Source organism: Lampris incognitus, chromosome 15, assembly GCF_029633865.1.
Source record: "Lampris incognitus isolate fLamInc1 chromosome 15, fLamInc1.hap2, whole genome shotgun sequence".
In the NCBI taxonomy this organism is placed as follows: Eukaryota; Metazoa; Chordata; class Actinopteri; order Lampriformes; family Lampridae; genus Lampris; species Lampris incognitus.
Genome location: NC_079225.1, coordinates 43,834,721 through 43,849,496, shown reverse-complemented (window position 1 = coordinate 43,849,496; position 14,776 = coordinate 43,834,721). Strand labels below are relative to the sequence as shown.

The window sequence follows — 14,776 nt, the reverse complement described above, 5'->3', positions numbered from 1 at the left end:
GATCTTGGGAAGGCGGAAGTCCGGCGCAGCGCGGCGCAGGGTAGTCCGCTTTTTCCCCGCCTCTTAAACGCAACTCACGACAGGCTCGTACACACGGCTTTCAGTTATATATATATACATATATACCAGAAGAACCCCGCTACAATGTAGCGGTATAAATATATAAATACGAGTTTTATTCGAGCGCTGTCAACAGTCAAGCTAGGTAGCGCAGCCCGAGTAGTGAGGCTGCGGAACTCCCCCGGAAGGGCGGTGTGTATGCGCCGATATGGAGCAAACTTGTCATTTTCACGTCGAACTATGAGAAAAAAAATGCCGACAAGCATCTCTAACAAGTTACTGTTTTGCTCGAACTTAGCACAACTACTTGCACCTGGCAACACAAAGTGTGTCGTCTTGAGTAAGGCATGTCAAGACTGACCACTCTCTTCAGTGTTGTGCGCAGGACGGTGTGCATGGCGGCTGGCGGCATGGCGAAGGGGAAGTTCTTCTACGCCGTGAGGAAAGGCGCAAAACCAGGAGTTTATAAGAGCTGGTGAGTCACGTCTCGGCAGTCAGGCTGGACATGTGCGGGTGACCCGATTCAGCCGCCGGCCCGACGCTCAGTCTGGCAAGCCTTGGAAAGTCAGGGGAGCGAGTGTGGTGACGTCTGCAGCCACCCCAAAAAGGACTCTTTACAGGAGTCGGTAGACGTTGGCAGACACGGTCCAGTCATGTTTATGACGACCCCCCCCCAACTGTCTGTTCTTCGTTGTATCTGTCGTCGGTACTTTCACACACCCAGCTGATCTCGCTCATACTTACCATGTGATGTGGTTCCGGAAACCCTTTACCGGCGGTGTTCAGTTGTGTACCGTGGAAGTCTGCGTGCGCAGGCTTTCTTTTCAGCCCCCCAGCACAACACCAGCCTTCATCAGATCAGTTTTGCCCTCGTTAGGCAACAGACTACCAGCACACTGTGTTTTCAGTATATCCCAACTGAAATACGTTGTTTGCTTTGTATACCGTGTGTACTGTGCATTTATGTAATGAATATTTTGAAAAGATGGGTAGACGGCATGATGGCGCGGTGGTTAGTGCGGTCACCTCGCAGCGAGAAGGTCCCGGGTTCGAGTCTGCATGTTCTCCCCGTGTCTGTGTGCCGGGGGGCTCCGGTTTACGCCCACAGTCCAAAGACATGTAGGTCAGGTGAATCGGCCGTACTGAATTGTCCCTAGGTGTGAATGTCTCTCTCTCGGCCCTGTGATGGCCTGTCCGGGGTGTCTCCCCGCCTGCTGCCCAGTGACTGCTGGGATAGGCTCCAGCACCCCGCGACCCTGAGAGCAGGATAAGCGGGTTAGATGATGGATGGATGGACAACACCTGCTAATTTCACTAATGAGTCCACCCGTCTGGTTGAAGCTGTGTTAATCAGCTGGTGTAGGGTTGAAATGAAACCCTGTACACACGTGGCCCTCCATGGCACATAACTGAATACCTCTATAGCAGGGGTGGCTAACCATGTGCCATGGAGAGCCATGTGTGTGCAGGTTTTTACTCTAGTCGGACTCCACACCAGCTGATTTCACAACCAATGAAGAAGAATGTATCGGTGAAGTCACGTGGTGCGGAGTCGGGTTGGAACGAAAACCTGCATACACGTGGCTCCCCGTGGCACGTGGTTAGCCACCGCTGCCCTGTGCAATTTAACACAACTCACCCGCAAAACTCGTTTTCCTTGACTCTTCTCTTGCATTGTCTCTGTCTCCCGCTTGGACAGGTTTTTGAGCACAAAACGGAAATTTATTGCTTTACTTCAGCACCCGCCTTCAAGCGTGATTGAAATCTCAGGATGTATTTAAAAATGCGATAACAGGATGAGGTGTAATTTCTGAATTCCCCGTGGGGAAATTCCCCCTCTGCATTTAACCCATCCCAGCACACGCTCTGGAATCAGCGGGCAGCTGCCATGCGGCGCCCGGGGACTGTCTCCGGGTCTTGTTGCCATGCCTCAGTCATAGGCACAGGCAGGAGTGTTAACCCAACATGCATGTGTTTTAATAATCGCATGTCCTGATTGCTGGTTGAAGACATGTCAGCCATGTGTGACTGTCCCCCTCCGCTCCGCCACCATAAGAGACACTGTACCTGTAAATGAGGGATTTGGTCTTGGAGACATGGGTGTAACTGAGTATTCATTAGGATTTACTGATCAGACAGTCAGAGTCCAACCAACCACTCCCCCTTGTCTTCTCTGTATTACTGCTGTGAGAGTTGGCAGGATTACGTTTTTATTTGCAATGGGCACCCTCTTGTTTCTTCTAATGTATAGAATCCTGCAGGTGCCACTGATGTCCGTTGTGCAGAATATTATTTAGCTGTTGAATGACAGGACCAAGCTAACTGACATATTGACCAGTCATCAACCTCATACAGACATGAGCTCCGGTCTAAAATCAACACAGTTGTTCAAAACTGGGGATGAGGACCGTTTTTTTTATCGAGTGGTTTGTTCATTTTTTAATGTTTTGAACTGTGATTCACAGGGATGAGTGCAAGAGCCAAGTGGACAAATTTCCACACGCGATCTTCAAGAAGTTTGCCTCGGAGAAGGATGCATGGGCGTTTGTCAGAGGAGCCAGTTTATCAGCCCCACTGCAGGTCATCAATGGTAGGCTGGATTCATGTCAGTCCATCAGCGTTTCCATGACACAGTTAATGCCAAACTTAACCCATAACTGGACTTACTGTGGTTATGGTACAGGACCAGCACCCCTTGGTTTTCCATCAGAGTACTGGACAGGTGTGAGCATTGGTCAGCAGCCAGACCAGTACAGAGTATGTGTGTGTGTGTGTGTGTGTGTGTCTGTGTGTGTCTGTGTCTGTGTGTCTGTGTGTGTTCGTGTGGGTAAATAAATATAATCCAGTGAGTCTAGTAAATTCTTTATGAGACAGTAAAAGCCCGTTTCATGCCATAAGCAGTCATCAGCTGTCAATAAAGCTACTCTCGGAAAGGAACATACCATTTACTGCCTCGTCATGCACATCACGTGCACAACGTCCAATGGGGAAGGGAGCGGTGCGACATCGTTCACCCCTACCCAGTGGTGGATCTAGAGATTTTTTCCTGGGGTGGCAAGACTGTGTCCCAGAGGTGGCAGCTGCCACCCCTTGCCACCCTGTAGATCCGCGCCTGTGAGGGGGAGGGGGATTCTAAATCGGCGACTTCTGTTTGAGATGAGTTTGGTGCGGGTCTCATTGACCTTCACCATGCATGTACATAAAATATACTTTAAAAACATATTATCTGATTTATAAATGGGGTGGCAACAGGGGTGGCAAGACTGTGTCCCAGAGGTGGCAGCTGCCACCCCTGTTGCCACCCCGTAGATCCGCCCCTGCCCCTACCACACTGCATGAATTAATTCAGAGGTAGAAATGTTGCACAGACCCAGATTTTATGTCAGCTGTTTGCTTGCTTATTTGGTACACCCTAACCCTATTCTTATTTTATTATCAAGGCTCAGCGTTTTCGGTTTTTCTTTTTCAAAGCCATCCAGCATGCCGAATTTCGCCACAAGAGGACACTGTTACATAACCTCACACGAACAGGAACAACTTTTGGATCCGTGGAAACATAAAATCCGGGTGAAAATCGGTTTAAACCGATCTGCTCCTTTTTAAAAAAAAAATCTGGGTATTTTTCAGTGAAAATCGGTAAAAACCAAAAACCGCTGAGCCTTGATTATTATTTATTGCTCTCTTCGGTGATTTAGCTGCTTTTTTTTTTACCAACAAATGTTTTTTAAAAAAGTTGTCTTTTATTCCTTCATTTCCGTCAGCTGCTGTGTTGTGGCGTGTTGTAGTTGATATGACATCTAAACTCGGGTTTGATACTGATACAGAGCTGAAATTAGTTCGGACAGGTGGCTTTTGGATCTTTATAATGATAATAAATGACTTTTTAAGAAACATTAAGTGTATTAAGTCTCAAGGCTTCTTCAAACAATGGGTTTGTAGCATAGCCTGAAATGGTAAATGGATAACTAAATCATTTGGGGTCAAAGTTCACCATTCGGCAGATTTTACACCTTGAAATGGAATTCAGCAAAGCTCAGCGGGGAGAAAAAGTAAATTCTTTCCTTTTGAAAAGTACTTCCATCTTGTTCATTTACAGAGATGCTGAGTCGCTTTCCTTTGAAATTCCCCAGATGCTGCAGGCGGTGAGGCGGTGGAAGCTCTACTTCCTAAAAGAGGACCAGAGCCGCTCGAGTACATCCCGCTTGGTCAGAAGAGATGTCGCTCAGAAATGAAGGCGGAGTTGCCGGCCAAAAGAGTCAAATGTGCAGAAGAGGAAGAGTCTCACAGCAGTCGCTCGTCTTCACCAAACACTGACGGATTCACCTACATGGGTAAGATGAGCTGCCTGTGCTGGACCTGTGGTGTCCCTATCTGTTTTTACTCACTGATAGGTCAGTGGTTTCTACCACTAAAACCTCATACCTATATGCAACATGGTTCAGGTTCTTTTGGAGGTGGACATTTGAAACAGTAAAATATGTTCTTTTAATGAACTAAACATGTCTTGATGCATGTTCCGTAATGCAGGTAATAAAACCACAGAGGGTTGAATCAGTTCATCTGGACACAACGTTGACTGACAGAAACGTTTCATCACTCAAATAAGTGACCTCTTCAGTCTCAACTGACTGCAGGTATCCCACCCTTATAAACAATACAGTGGCATAATGACCAAACCAACGACCAGTTTCATATGCAAATATGAGTGTGACCATTAACTAGAGTTACAATGGCCATGGCGGCATGGTGGCGCAGGGGTTAGCACGGTCGCCTCACAGCAAGAAGGTCCTGGGTTGGAGCCCCGGGGTAGTCCAGCCTTGGTGGGTCATCCTCTGTGTGGAGTTTGCATGTTCTCCCCTAGTCTGCGTGGGTTTCCTCCGGGGACTCCGCTTTCCTCCCACAGTCCAAAGACATGTAGGTCAGGTGAATCGGCTGTACTAAATTGTCACTAGGTATGAGTGTGTGTGTGTGTGTGTGTGTGGGGGGGGGCTGTGATTGCCTGGTGGCCTGTCCAGTGTGTCTCCCCGCCTGCCGCCCAATGACTGCTGGGATAGGATCCAGCATCCCTGCGACCCTGAGAGCAGGATAAGCGGTTCAGATAATGGATGGACAATGGGCTGTGTACTATTCACAGAGGATTGGGGAACGTTACAATCACAGCATTGTAAGATGGTGACAGATGTATAACGACCAAAACCAACAACCAGTTTCACGTGCATATTGATATCATATTGATCGTGTGCATATTGATCATGTCATACTGATCAGTACTTAAGGTTTGATTCTCATCATTTACTGAAGCACAAACTAGGAGTCATCAGGACGTTGTACCACTACCACCGAGCTGACAACGTCCCCACCGACACAGCAGCCAGGGAAGAGGCGAAATCCCACATTAAACAGGCCCTGGTTAAGTGTGGTTATCCTAACTGGGCATTTGTCAAAGCCAGGAAGATGCCCAAACAGTGCACCAGCTAGCTGATCAAAGACAGGAGAAGGACAACAGCTGTCTATGTGTAAACCAGTGGGGATTCCGTATGTGGCAGGAGTGTCGGAACAGTTGAGATGCATATATACTACCCTGTTACTTGTTCTTAGCACTTATTGTATTCACTCATTTAAAAAACAAAAAAAACTCTTTCTTGCGCTTTTGCTTTAGCACTGGTTTTGCTCTTAGATGCTTGTTTAGATGCACTTATGACCTCTGATGACTAGTAGTTCTCCTGATTTCCTACGTTAAATGATGCACTTATTGTAAGTCGCTTTGGATAAAAGCGTCGGCTAAATGACTGTAATGTAATGTAATTTAATAGTTTCAAAACACCGCGTCTCAGTTGCTTTCAAACCCCAAAACACACTTCACCAGAAGTTGGTCCACCCCAAGGATCAGGTCCCCCGGCACAAACAGAGCAATATAGTGTACTCTGTTAAGTGCCAGGAGGATTGCCATGACTTGTACATTGGGGAAACTAAACACGCTGGCCAAGAGGATGACACAACACAGGAAAGCCAACATGTCAGACCAGGACTCCACAGTCTACACCGTCTACAGACCAGGACTCCACAGTCTACACCGTCTACAGACCAGGACTCCACAGTCTACACCGTCTACAGACCAGGATTCCACAGTCTACACCATCTACAGACCAGGACTCCACAGTCTACACCATCTACAGACCAGGACTCCACAGTCTACACCATCTACAGGCCAGTGGCCACTCTTTCAGGGATCTTGATAGGGAGGAACGCTGGTTTGAACAGGGAGTCAAAGAGGCCATCTATGTTGAGAGGAAACGACCATCCCTGAACCAAGGGGGGGGGGGGCTAAGAGTACATCTGTCACCATCTTACAATGCTGTGATTGCAACTATTCCCCAATCCTCTGTAAAAGTACACATGGCCATTGTAACTCTACTAGTTAATGGTCACACCCATATTTGCAGATGAAACTGGTCGATGGTTTCAGTCGTTAGGCAACTGTATTGTTTATAAGGGTGGGATACGGACTTTGGGTGGCCCTCGACTGGGATGCGCACGTAGCTCAGTAGCTCGTCCTAGACAACTCCTAAACTCCTTTTTTCAGTTACTCTTTCGACCAACACTGATAACACATCGCAGCATAATGTCTCAAGGAAAGCCCGGAGGCAAACGGGAAGGCGAGAGTATGTCGCCGTTAAAGAAAAAACCAAGATAATGTGTGAAATGGCCAAAGACCTCGAGTCCTCTCACAAAGCTATCCGGAGCAACACGGCTAAGTTTGACGCGCTGCAGACTACGGTGAGAGCTAGCAAGCAACAAACTAATGATCTTCAGCATCAAATTAGTGAACTCACCTCAAAGATCACTCAGATGGAGGACCATAGCCGGAGGTCCAACATGAGACTGGTCGGGCTGAAGGAAGGGGAGGACGCCATTGGTTTTCTGAGCAAACTTGCCGAAGTGGATACCTTCATTGGGAGAACTTTACAGCAGAGTTAGCACAGATACTAACCGGCCTCGCATGCTGATCTTCAAGCTACTGGACTTCTGTGATCGTCAAGCCCTTCTGAAGGGAGCTAGAGCTCAGCCCGTTAAGCATAAAACGCAAACCTTGCTGTTCTTCCCGGATTACAGCAGAGAAACGACGAGCAAACGGAAGGCGTTCGCCCCAGTCCACAAGAGGATGATTTCGCTTGGGCTCCAGCCGTTCCTGCTTTACCCGGCCCAGCTGAAAATCACCTATCGTGGGCACGCTGTCAACTTTGGGACGCCACACGAAGCCGAGGAGTTTCTCCAAAACACCTTTCAACCTCCACCAGCCATGCAAAACCAAGAAATGGCCGCTTTGCTCCGGGAGCCGGACAACGGCGACAAGATGACGCCTCGTCAATGCCACCGTGAGTTGTTGGCCACATCTAAACAATCTTGGTATGCTTTACATTGTTACTACCTGCTAATTTAGCTATTCAACAGTGATGGGACTTGGACTGACGTTGCTATTGTTCATTTACAGTACATTTTGTGGATTTTTTTCCTTTAACATGAAAAACATAAAGGTTAGGGGTGGCACCGTGGCCCAGTGGTCAGCACTGTTGCCTCACAGCAAGAAGGTCCTGGGGTTGGAACCCCAGGCCGTCTGAGGTCCTTTCTGTGTGGCATTTGCATGTTCTCCCTGTGTCTGTGTGGGTTTCCTCCCACCATCAAAAAGACATGCATGTTAGGGTTAATACTCCTGCCTGTGCCCCTGAGCAAGGCAATGGAAAGAAGAACTGGAGTTGGTCCCTGGGCACTGCAGCCGCCCACTGCTCCTATACAATAGGATGGGTTTCATGCAGAGAATTAATTTATTGTAAGAATATAATGTTGAATAAAGTGGCTTTCATGTAATAAGTCAAACTTTATTACACTTTTTAAAATCAGGGTTCAGTGTGCTTTACATTGGAAATCAAGTTCTGTCTGTCTCTCTTATACATTTCTATAGGTGGGTTATAAGCTGGTATGTTGGAGCTCAACTGTGTGATGACCCCCACACACACACTCAAGAGTACGGCTGTGTTCATTCAGGTGTTCTGTCTCTCCAGGTGATGCTGTGGTGGTCTACACAGATGGTTGCTGCTCAAAAAATGGATGTCAGGGTGCCCGGGCTGGCATCGGGGTCTACTGGGGTCAGAACCATCCAATGTGAGTGAACCTGACTCGCCTCCTGAATCCGTGACAGTCCGGACATCTCCTACAGAAACCTCATCCAGACCAAAAGCTAATGGACTAACTTTTGTCCTGGATGATGAGTGGCTGCCATAGAGAGCATCAGGACTCGCCATAATAAATAGAATGCCCTGCTCTCAGGCGCTACATTATTCATTAAAGTATATTAGGTTATGCTTAAAGACGCATTGAAATTGGTAATCAGATTTATCTTTTCATGTCTAGAAACCTTCACCACTTCATAATAATACATTCGGCAACACTTGTTCTTTTGAAAGACGAATGTTGTGTTTTTATACCTTTTACCCACCGCTGTTCTCAGTTGAACTGTGAAGGAGTGGTCTGGTGCTCATTAATATTCATGAGCTGACTGAAAGGTGGGCAGGATTTTATAAATTTCTGATGATTTGTTCTGATTGCCTGCATGTAAACGAGTGTTTGATGACATCATGAGTATACTACTACTAATTTCGGCTGCTCCCGTTAGGGGTCGCCACAGTGGATCATCCATTTCCATCTCTTCCTGTCCTCTGCATCTTTCTGTCACACCAGCCACCTGCATGTCCTCCCTCACCACGTCCATAAACCTCCTCTTTGGCCTTCCTCTTTTCCTCTTCCCTGGCAGCCCAACTCACTCCGGAATTATTCTTTCTCCTCCATCTCACACCCAGCTAGCGGGGCATATGCGCTGATAAGATTCATCAATACGCCTTCAATTTCCAGCTTCATACTCTGTCTGACACTCTCTTCACCTCCAGCACACTCTTGACATACTCTTCCTTCAGAATTACCCCTACCCCAGTTCTCCTCCCATCCACACCATGGTAGAAGAGTTTGAACCCACCTCCGATGCGCCTGGCCTTACTCCCCTTCCACCTGGTCTCTTGCACACACAGTATACCTGCCTTCCTTCTCTCCATCAGCCAACGCTCTCCCTCTACCAGCCATAGTGCCAACATTCAGACTTCTGACTCTCACCTCCACACTCCTACCCTTCCTCCTCTCCCGCTGCCTCTGGAGATGCCTTCCCCCTCTTCTTCTCCTTCAACCAACAGTAGCATAGTTTCCACCGGCACCCTGCTGGAACAGCACCGGTGGTGGTGCTAGGTAACCCGGGCCTTGACTGGTCCAGTATGGAAATCTGATTTATGATCCACATATTTTGATTTGGCAAAGGTTTTACATCGGATGCCCTTCCTGACACAACCCTCCCCATTTATCCAGGCTTGGGAGCGGCACTAAGAATGCTCTGGCTCGTGCGTCCTTAGCGGCTGGTTGATGACATCATGAATATTAGAATAAAACCATTGGCTGAGAGAAGCTGAACTAGGGGGCGCTCTTTAAAAAAATGGGAAAGCTGATTTCCACCTTTGACAACTGTTTTCTTTTCAGTAGAAAGAGATGGTAGAAAATGCAAGATGACTGAAGTAAAAACTGAAGTTGGAAAATAATAGTGTTTCACTATCAGTCCAACTTTTAAGAACTGAGTGTGGCTCTAGTGTGATGGTGTTTTGTAAAGGTTTTGATCAACACACAGGCGAGCGTTGATCAGCGCTGTTCTTCATTCAAGTTGTGTTTTGTGAGTATCAAGTATTGTGTGATTGAAATAAATGGACCACAGAAAACTGCTGACCGTGATGGATTTGCTCTCTTCTTCAGGAACGTTGCAGAGCGGCTCCAAGGAAGACAAACCAACCAGAGAGCAGAGATACAGGCGAGCATCTTCATAAGCCTTGATACGTTTGAAGCTCAGTTATTATGCCACATTTAAAGCATCGCAATTATCGACTACTGAAATTCACAAGTCCCAAGGCTATTGTTTTTATCATTTCCCCTAAAAAAACCCCAGTCTGCCTTATTATCGAGGTGCTGAAAAAGATGCCAAAAAAGTGTGCTCATCTATCATAAACTGACAATACTGCATCTGTAGTGTGACCATGTGTTAGTATCATTAAGCCACACTAGAGGCTTAACCTTCACACAAATGTAATGTGTAATTGTGTTCAAACAGAGGGAAGTATTTCAACAGACTAACTCTGCTGTCCGTCTGTTGTGCAGGCCGCCTGCAGAGCACTGGAACAGGCCAAAAAAATGAACGTCAAGAAGTTGCTCCTCTATACTGACAGCAAGTTCACCATTAATGGTACGTTCTCGATCTGAGGTCCTGGTCTGGGAGGTCACTATGGGGTTAATTTTCACTGCAGCCAGCTCCCTAACTCAGTGTGTGTGTGTGTGGGGGGGGACTTGTGTTGACTGTAGGTATTGTTTCATTTTAAGAATCCTGAACGTGAAGGAAGATGTGATTGTTAAGCTCCAGACATCATCAGACACAAGCTTGTTTGAGCTCGATATCAGGGTATTTAAGGATGGTGGTAAAGTCAGGATGTTTCTCTTGAATATTGCATTCAACCCAACAGTGATATTCACCACTGTTAGCGCCACCCACTGGGTCCGGGAAGTCCCCGCCTCTTCTGGGGACCGAGTCGACTCTGTGCGTAACTGTAGTCCACTGACTTCGGTTCCTACTGCAGCGGTCATACCAGTTTCCTGTTTGTTGGCGTGCATTATTGACAATGGCATATTTTTCGCGATGCCTGCAAGATTTACCGTGGATAAACATCAACGACACGCACAGAACTGTCGACAAACTTTCACCTGCACCGACCAGCAAATGGGTGAAAAGTTTCAAGTTGTACATATCAAGTTACGTCCACAATTATGAGGATGAGTGCACGGACGGGCTGCTGGTAGGTTCAGCTGAAAGTTTGTCGACAGTTCTGTGCGTGTCGTCGATGTTTATCCATGACAAATCTTGCAGGCATCGTGAAAAATATGCCATTGTCAATAGCGCACGCCAACAAACGGGAAACCGGTATGACCGCTGCAGTAGAAACCGGACGTCAGTGGACTACAGTTACGCACAGAATCGATTACCAACTTCTGCTCGTAATGAGAGACATTTACCGATCCCGTTGGTCAGCTTGTCCATGCAGGGCAATAAGATGGAACTGCAACATGGTTTTTCATCACAGAAAAATCCAACCAGACAACACAGAAACACACCTCATACTTTTACAATTTAATGACAAAACTGAGACAGGATTGAGTGTATTCAAGTAAGAAAATCCCAGAACAGGCAAAATAATCTGACAGTGCAGTAACATATTTCAACTTGGTACAATTTCTTACAACAAGGTAAGTGTTCTAAATCACCATACATAATCTTTCATAATCAGTTCCTTAGGAGTAAATGATTCTTGAAACAAAATAAGATATTTTAAGACTCAGACTTGTTGAGTTGTACAGTTGTTTTTTTTTAGTAAAGACAGTAAGGTGGGTGTAGTTTCTGTTCTGGTGACATGATGTAATTCCCCACTGTTGCAACTTAACGAGCCGGAACTTAATGATCTCCTTATGGTCTGGTTTCTGAGACAGTTTCTGGATACTGATTTCAGTCTTGCTAAGGAGGAAATACTAAATCTAAGTACTGAGGACTTGAAGGTGGAGTTAACAGTGCTCTCAAGCATGATTGGCCAAGTTGATGCATCATCACACCATCACCACTACCTTTGACTATCGACATTTTTAAAATGGCAGCAAGAGAACCACTGTCGTTTGCTGTGCACAACAATCTCCCAATATACCCAGCATCTCTCCTCCACACATGTCCAAACCATCTCAATCTTGTCTCCTTGCTTTGTCTCCAAACTGTCCAACCTGAGCTGTCCCTCTAATATACTCGTTCCTAATCCTGTCCTTCTTCATCACTCCCAATGAAAATCTTATCTTCAACTCTGCCACCTCCAGCTCCACCTCCTGTCTTTTCATCAGTGCCACTGTCTCCACACCATACAACATAGCTGGTCTCACAACCATCTTGTAAACCTTCCCTTTAACTCTTGCTGGTACCCTTCTGTCACAAATTACTCCTGACACTCTTCTCCACCCACTCCACCCTGCCTGCACTCTCTTCTTCACCTCTCTCCTGCACTTCCCGTTACTTTGGGATTGTTTCTGTGCACAACAACATCACATAAAAAAATGATACTGAGAGTTTGACTGTCGATTTTTGTGTCGTTTTCTGAGCTGCTTCTCAGTTCTCAAAATACAAGGAAAACAAAATGAAGAACCTTATATAGGTTCTTACAAGTTCTAGATACAGTAGGTTGTAGGTTACGACAGTGGTAAAAGGTTTACTGTGGTTGCTTAAGGTGTGACCAAATGGGTGAAGACCTGGAAGACCAATGGCTGGAGGCTGACATCAGGAGGTCCGGTCATCAACCAAGAAGACTTTGTGAAGCTGGACGAGCTGAATGCAGAGCTGGAGGTTGTTTGGGTAAGAGACTTGTGTCTTCTCAACTCAGAGGAAATATCTGCTTCGTTGAGATCTGATTTAAAAATGAAAATCCTTCTCGTCTCACCAGATGCACATCCCAGGTCATGCCGGATACACAGGAAACGAGGCAGCTGACTGGCTGTCCAGACAAGGAGCAGCAAAGCCTTTACCTTAGATCAGAAAGGGCAGACGGTCATGTCGGCACCGTGTGATGACACGCTGTAGACTCTTCTGGTAGATTATGGGTCTGACGCTCAGATCAAGTTCAGAAGAAGCCTTTTTCTTTTTGACTCTGTTTAAGGGTTCTGTATTCTAGTATTGAATGTAATTGGTTTCTTTTCAGCAAACCCTCAAATTTACTGTTGTATTTCCTCTGAAAGGAGATGTATTTTATTTTGTGGCGTAATGCCGAAGGAGAGAACTTGTGTTCCATGTACTTCGTATTAAACAAATCCAAAATAGTTTCTTGATTCAAAAATTCACTGTACTTTTTCGTAAAATGAAAAACTCTTATTGACACTTAATATCTTATTTCAAAGATGTATGTATACAGTATGGTTCTCTGCAATACACAGAAAAAAACTACACCTCCCATCTGGCTTAGTCAGCATTGCTATTAAGGAATCAGCTGTACCTGCTTGGCAAAGACAACGTGAAGTGAAAATCGCACCCCTCCCTTCGTTTTGTCCTGCCCTTACTATATCCTGTTTTACTTGGAAATATATCACATTACAGAAGTGAGATACACTCTGATGTTTTACTTGAACTACAGTGCCATCGTGCACTGCTGCCTCACCACAAAAAGGTCCTGGGTTTTATTCCTGCCTGGGGCGGGGTTGGCGCTGCGGGAGTTGTGTGTTCTCCCAAGGCCTGTCGGTGTGCAGTGGCTGTTTGTGTGTACTCTGCATGTGCTATCTCTCAACTAGGGGCCTTTCTATGTGGAGTTTGCATGTTCTCACCATGCTGACATGAGTTTCCTCCGACATACGAAAAAGAACCCCAATAAAAACGTGTTGAGCACTCTCCTGCCCCGTCCCTGACCACGACATGGATGTCCACCGGGAATTGGTCCCCAGGCGTCAAAGGAAAGGGCTGCCCACTGCTGCTGGCTTCCCCTGGAGGAAGGACAGCCGGATGGGAAAAGGCAAAGGGAACATTTCTTCAGCCACCACTCCCTCCCTGCAGGCATGTGTGTGTCCAGTCTCTCTGTACGTATTAAATCAAGTAAATTGTCTGAAAGAAGTTGATATGGGAAAAAAATCAAATCATGACTATATATTTCCAAGCCATAACCAAACAATTTTGGCTGTAAGAGGAGACCTGAAGGCCCTCAAAGCACCACTTCCACCATGCTGGTGTGGAGGTTGGGATGCTGTACCCCTTGTGGACAGTAGGGAGAGCTGCAGGTCATCAGATAGAACTCTGTTGGAGAGAGGGTGGTTGTGTGAATCTTAATCTGCTCCACTAAAGATCCTCCAAGGCAAAAATAATCCTCCTCAGTGCTGCTCACGCTGTATAACTGCTCACAGAGGACTAATTCCCTCATCAGAGAATCTGTCTCAGGGATTAACGTAGCCAGTGGGACCAATAGTTTGGTCCAGTAGTCACGCAGTTCTCAGCCCCGCGCTGACTAGGATCTGAATTGACTTGTATAACAATAGATCTATGCTCCAACATGGACTTGAAGTTGTCCCTGCCCATCTCCTTTCCCAGGGAGCATGAACGGTAGGCCTGAAGGGCTCCTTCCTCCAACTTGGAGAGGTTCTTCTGGGCAGGCAGCGATTTGGATTCCAGAATGTGTTGGAATAAAACAACTCGACCTTTGTGATACAGATGAGAAAGATGAGTGAAGTGCCCCCTTCTGCTGCTGGTGTTGGAAACTGGAAGATGGAAACATTAAGTTTATGGCTCTGCCCTTGGCTGTTTGCCGGCTAGCAAGTTCAGAGCAAACTGACCCTGCCCGCGGCGAATGAGGGAGAGATGGCATCTTGCCAGTCCGAAGTTGCTCCATATGGAGGAAGAGGTCACCAGTGCCTCACCTCCTTCCTCTCTGGCACACACACACACATATGCAGTCTGCCCCTCTCCTGCCAGAACCAACACCATGCCAGGGAGTGCCTGAGGGAAGAGAAGAGAATATAAAACTTGATGCAACTAAATAAACTAAACATACTGTCTGCTGAGTTTAGAGTATTT

At 46.6% G+C, this 14,776-nt stretch overlaps 1 protein-coding gene across 2 annotated transcripts; it reads left to right on the top strand.

Annotated features, from left to right (window-relative positions):
- Positions 1 to 18: 18 nt before the first annotated feature.
- Positions 19 to 13,634, top strand: rnaseh1 (ribonuclease H1). 2 transcript variants are annotated; one of them, XM_056294262.1, is made up of 8 exons: positions 19 to 535; positions 2,526 to 2,650; positions 4,191 to 4,391; positions 8,121 to 8,220; positions 9,904 to 9,958; positions 10,303 to 10,387; positions 12,456 to 12,580; positions 12,669 to 13,634. In XM_056294262.1, exons 1-8 carry the CDS (start codon positions 408 to 410, stop codon positions 12,753 to 12,755), a joined length of 906 nt encoding a protein of 301 aa, XP_056150237.1. In that variant the 5' UTR covers positions 19 to 407; the 3' UTR covers positions 12,756 to 13,634. The 2 variants fall into 2 exon arrangements, with proteins under 2 accessions (XP_056150237.1, XP_056150238.1); XM_056294263.1 differs by lacking the exons at positions 19 to 535; positions 2,526 to 2,650; positions 4,191 to 4,391 and adding an exon at positions 6,519 to 7,436.
- The last annotated feature ends 1,142 nt before the right edge of the window (positions 13,635 to 14,776 follow it).